This window comes from Otolemur garnettii, unplaced genomic scaffold (genome assembly GCF_000181295.1).
Source record: "Otolemur garnettii isolate 467f Iridium unplaced genomic scaffold, OtoGar3 scaffold00168, whole genome shotgun sequence".
Lineage (NCBI taxonomy): Eukaryota > Metazoa > Chordata > Mammalia > Primates > Galagidae > Otolemur > Otolemur garnettii.
Window position 1 is genome coordinate 1,308,699 of NW_003852563.1, and position 6,056 is coordinate 1,314,754.

Below are 6,056 nucleotides of genomic sequence, written 5' to 3' on the forward strand. Positions count from 1 at the left end.
CATACTTGCTTGATGAATTTATCGATGGGATATACTTTTCATTTTTATTGTAGGAGGAAAATGGCAAAAACCTGGAAGAATATTTAGGAGATACTATTAATTCCATTTCTAGAAAGAGTAAGGTTTAAAGAGTAAGGATTTGGAGAAGTAATCTAGTATAGAGAAAATGATACATGATTTGGAATCAGAATACCTAAATGACATTTCCACCTGCTACTGACTATCCAAGTTACTAATGTCTTTGACTTCTTATTCCTATTCTACAAATGGAGATACTAAAATTTTTTTTACAGAATTTTTGTGAATCTCAAATATTTTGTAAATCTGAGCAAATTTAAATAACAAATTAAAGCATTAGTGGTGCCACATAATTGTGTAAGTAAAAATGCCCTTTATTTTAAAATAGTATCCCAAAATAAAAAGGAAAGCCAGTAAAAATAAATTCTCATTGAAATAGATTATCTTCCGATCTTAAAGTCACCGATGTCAGAATGGAGGCATTGTTGGTAGAGGTTATGGATAATGGGCATTTTGAGTCAGCCACACCTGTTTTCACGTCTTTGCTCTGCCTCTGCTACCTGTGCAAGTTACTTTTATGCGGCTTTGCTTCCAAAGAGGCTTGTTACAAGGAATAAACATTTAACATACACAAAGCATTTAACATGGGAGGCTGAAAAGAATAAGGGTCTAATAAATAATGCTGGTGCAACACACAGAAGTAAAAGTAGAAATAATTGTTGGTATGACAGTCCTTCTCATCATCATTACTACTTTAAGTATTATTAGGATCAACAGAAATGACAAGGCCACATTTTTTAAAAACCCATGTTAACTTTCACAGACCGTCTAAGATTGCGAGAACCTGGTGAATGGGTCAAATCCTTCACCAAAACTCACTGAAATAAGAGTGTAGGAATAAAAATGTTATAAAACCTACAGGAAGAAAAAGGGCAGAAGACGATAATACCAGCCAATTTTTGGCAAGTGAAAGGCAAAGAGAAAATTTGCAACTGACATAGAAGAGTTAAGAAAACTGAAATCAAAGTACCAGAAGAGTGAGGTTCAAAGAGAAAGAAGGCAATTCGTCCAGCAGAATCCTGGAAAAGTTCAGAAAGTACAGATGCACTAACAACAGCAGGTGAGAGTGAGGAGTAAAACTGAAAACAGATGAAATGTGTGCGGAAGGAGTAATTATATCCCAGGTCCCTGCCCAGTCCATAAGAACAGCCTATCCTCAGGAAAAATTTACACCCAAAATCTCTGACCTCAGGAAAGCAGGACAGAGACTGGCCGAAGTGAGGTATCAAATGGAATAGATGGATTTTATTCCAAAGTCTACCCACTGAAGTCTTTCCTTGCTCATCTCTTAAGTGACTCGGCAGTTGGACTGACACTGTTCAGAAGACAGATTGAATCTTCTTAAAAGATACTTGAGAGTTCCAGGAGAAACAAGTTCAAATACCAACACTGGGGGATGTATTTGATTCAAAGGCCATATCACAGTATAATTAAATCTATGAGTCAAAAATCCACTCTCACACCAAATGCTGTTTCTAATCTAATTTTAAATTTTTCTTTTTTTACGTGAATTTAAGAAATGGATTACCAATTGGGAAAACAATCAACGTGGAAGGAAGACACAACTCCAAACACAGAAGACAACCTGGAGGAAACACATCTTAAGATGCAGGAATCAGAAGTAAACTCAGAAATGCTTAACAAATATAATCAAGGGAGACATGGTAGCAATGAAATGAGAACTACATACTTTTTCTAAATAAAAGGAAAATTTAGAGAAAAGCGGAAGCCCTGGGAAACAAAAAACTATATAGTGAGATAAAACATTCTGCTGAGAAAAATATTCTGAAATTCAGAATTAAAAATAAATAAAGTTGAAGCTTAACATATGTTTATTGAGCCATTACCATATGTCAAAAAATTCACACATACTATCTTAGGTAGTTAAGATATGGAGGGTTTTCCTTTAAATCTAAATTGAACTGAAAATTTATGTTTTCCACTTAATAAACTTAGAAGCAATTAGTGTTATTTCATTTAATTTTCATACCTCTTTGTAACTTTTAATATTTATTAATAAATCCCTTCTTAGTACTTTTCCTATAAAAATATTTCCTAACACTATTTAAAATAAAACCAAATAAACCGTATACAGAGCTTTGAATTATACAAAGTTACAGAAGCATGTATTACTGAATATGCTCTGGGGGAAAGAGCACTCATATAAGACAGATGATGGTCCTTCCAGTGCTAATTTGCACAAGGGATGGACATCACACACAAAAAAATTAATGTGGCCCCAATGTCCCTAAGTATACAAAAGAGGTTCTGCGAGCCGGCTGCCATGCTTACAGTTTTTATCACTTCTGAATTGCATTTTAATAGTACATTTTTCTTTTGCGTCTGAACAAACTTTGCTTTCTCAAGGGAATGGATGGTTAAGAAGACAAAGCTAAAATACTAGGTACTTCCCTGCTTATGAATTCATTCTACTTGCATTTGGTCATAACGTTTCATTAAAGTAACATGTATGCGTATTTTTAAGTGTACAATCTGTATGTGCATGTGTACATATTAAAAATATTCAGATGTTTTATAAATAATCTTTGAATACATCTTAAAATAGAAAAGAATGATTTAATTCCCAAATGGGATTTGCTCAATAAAAATATAAAGTATTAATAAATAACTAAACCCTAAAAATAACCAGTTTATAACTATATTTTAGATAATTATTAATTACTTTAAAAATGCTTTTTTATCACTTTTAAATATATATTCAATTGTACTTAATTTCATTCTTTTTTCTTCTTTTTGGAGATAGAGTCTCACTGTGTTGTCCAGGTTAGAGTGCTGTGGCCATGGTGTCATCCTAGCTCACAGCAACCTCAAACTCCTGGGTTCAAGCCATCCTCCTGCCTCAGCCTCCCAAGTAGCTGGGACTACAGGTAAAACCCCAACACCTGGCTAGCTTTGTCTATTTTTAGTAGAGGAGGGTCTCGCTCTTCCTCAGGCTGATCTTAAACTCCTGAGCTCAACCAGTCCACCTGCCTGGGCCTCCCAGAGTGCTGAGATGACAAGAGAGTGCCAGCACACCCTGCCTGTACTTCATTCTTGCAGGAAGTATTTTTCAATTAACTGAACATCATGTTAAAGAAGATACATATCTGCCTATTATTTTTTATTATCTTATCAAAGATGTAGAACTGGCAAAAATTAAAAACCATATGTAGATACAGTGGTAAATACAAACAAGTCATTCCTTGAATATCTGGGCAGCTACAGAAGAATTGGTGGCAGTCTCAAGAAGCAAAAATTAAAAAGAGTCACTCCGTGTCAGAGAAAATAGGTCTACTGCAATATATGTTATGTAGTCCTGAAACACTGCATATTACATACATAATATTATTTTCCAAATAAGAACACTAACAAATTACACTTAGCTTTTTCCCTCTAACAACTCTCTTTCATTTCCTCCTTTTCCATATAGTCCTACGATCACTCATAATTCTAGGTGTTCTTCTAACCCATTTATTTCACTGCCAGATAATTCAAATCTTCAAATTATAAATCTCTATTGCCTGTTGATTTAAGCCTAAATTTTTCAGCCTAGCTGTTAGGCTTCTTAGGATGCACTTGATCTGTTCAGTCTTTGACCACATCCTACCTGCCATTCTGTGAACACCATCTACCTTTCTTCTCTCATCCTTCCACCTGCCTTTGCTCACACTCCTCTCCTCCTCCTGAAGGGCTGATCCATGTACTACTCATCTTTCAAAATCCACTGTAACACCCAGCTGTGGGTTGCCTGCGGTTGCCTGTTCTGCCCACTGCAACCCACACTGATTTCCTTATTGTCTAAATATTTATTCATTATGTAAAACATTAAGTGAAATACTTTCATATATTAGGCATTTTGAAAAATATAGGTGTACAACGATGGAAGGTGCAGTATACCTGAAAGTAATTCACCTCGTAGTAGAGCGTTGGGAACGAGACAGTGAACACAACTAGAATGTGCTAAGTTTTGTGCTGGATGTGTACACAAGAGGCAATGCACAGAGCAGGTTTATGTTTGCATGTGTGTATGTGTGTGTAAGGGGTGGGGTGGGGTGTGGGTGTGGGGGATTACTGGCAGGGAGCTGGGTGGTGAAACACAGAAAAGTTATCCTCCCAGACCATGCATAACACAGTGAGTACTGAAAGACAGGCAGAATTCAAGTTAAAAAGCTGGTGAATGTTACTTTAGACAGAAGAAACAACATATACAGAGACCCAGAGGTGAGTTAGAGCACAAAAAAGAACACTGAAGAAACTGAGCAGAGTTCAACACAGCAAGACAGTTGAGTTATTTTCTAAAGAAAACAGCTCATGAACGGCTCTATAGTAATGATTATCTTGCCCATGGAGACTATGTACAGTAATACATTATTTAATTTGCAAATTTTTTTCTTTATTTATACATATATATGAATTATGACCACTCAGTAGGATATTTATTCAAGCCACACAGGAAATTTACCAAGCCTTAAGTAAATTATTTAAAAATGAACATAATGAGAGATATTTATAGACATCAAGATTCATGGCTAAGAATGGGCCTCAGACAGCAGACTTGTCCAAGATCAGCCCCTCTGTTAAACAGCAACCAGTGCAACATTCATTAAGTACAAAGCAGCATAAAGGGATATCTTATTACAAGTTGGAAATTTGACTCTGGGCTGCAAGAAGTGCTCCAAGGATCTATGCAAAAGTATATAAATAAGTCTTTTTGCTTACGTTAGAAACAGGAGAAATAGCAAACTCGAGCAAATTTCTCTTGTATAGTAAGTGACTATCAATACATTCGTTTCTTCATGTGGGAAAAGAGAAACAAAATAAATACTTTTTCTTCATCTGAGAGTAGGTATAAAATTATTCCATTATGAAGTTCTAAAACTTCCCATCCTTTGTAGGCAAGAAAATGTAATGCGATGGTAGAATAGCAAATAAGTTCTTAGGAATTTTATTGTGTTAATATTTGAGTAATTGAACTTCATATGTTTAAGAAGTAGTATACTTCTAATTACCTTAAGGGTCACCATAAGATTTTTTTTTTAGTATACACTACTGAGGTAATAAATGCTCAAGAATCTCTCAGAGAATCAACAGTTCTATCTTTTACACCATAACAAAGATGTCAACATTGGAAGGATGGGCATTCCTACTTACGAGTGCTGAGAGTCATCCCAGAATCTTTGCTTAAAAGAGCTATCAACTGCAAAATAAGAAGCAAAGAGCAAACACTTTGTACCATTCAAAACAGAGCAGTTGTTTAATTTGAGGTAAAGGAAAAAGAATAGAAAAAATATCCATTATAGGCTAATCAAGGGGAAAGAAATTGTACTCGTGTCTACCAAACTCGATTTGACAAAGAAAAATACCTTGATTTAAAAGTTTGGATAGAGTTGATGAAAGAATTAAAAAGAGAATACCTGAACAAAGCATGCTTATTTACCATCCTAGTGGGAATTTTCCAATAGGGAATTTTCATTTTCTGAAAGTTTGCCAGTTTTAGCTTATTTCATTCTCAGACCTTTCTAAGAATAATTTGGCAATATTTCTTGCCAACTATTTTTCTCCTTCAATATAAGCTCTTTATGTCATTTGTACAAGTCCTTAAAATATGTGAGCTTATCATTTGTAGTCATTTTGGAAACCTTGTTAGTTTAAAACATTTGATATTGTATTAAATGGCCTAACAGAAGAGCCTATGTGGATGTTATCGAGCGGGGACCTTTGAATTTAATACCTTGTAGCAGATAAGCAACTGTCAAAAATTATTCTTAGACTATAATATTTTAATCATTATTATAATGTAGAAATAGTGGATTTAATTTCTGAGAGTAGAGTTATAAACTTCATGTATGGCCTCATGATCAAATAGTTCAATTCTCCTTAACTAATCATGGCTTTTTAAAGACAAAGCATTTTGAAAGAAAATGTAATGAGAAATATACAAATTATTTATGTCAATTTCATTTGAAATAGTATGAGAC

General features: G+C 34.6%; 1 protein-coding gene across 1 annotated transcript in view; it reads right to left on the reverse strand.

Annotated features, from left to right (window-relative positions):
* Positions 1-6,056, reverse strand: part of SPATA17 (spermatogenesis associated 17) — a 124,965-nt gene that overhangs the window by 60,092 nt on the left and 58,817 nt on the right. The window contains exon 4 of the mRNA XM_012811604.1: positions 1-71. Within this exon, the coding sequence (XP_012667058.1) occupies positions 1-71 (71 nt within the window). The remainder of the gene's footprint in view (positions 72-6,056) is intronic.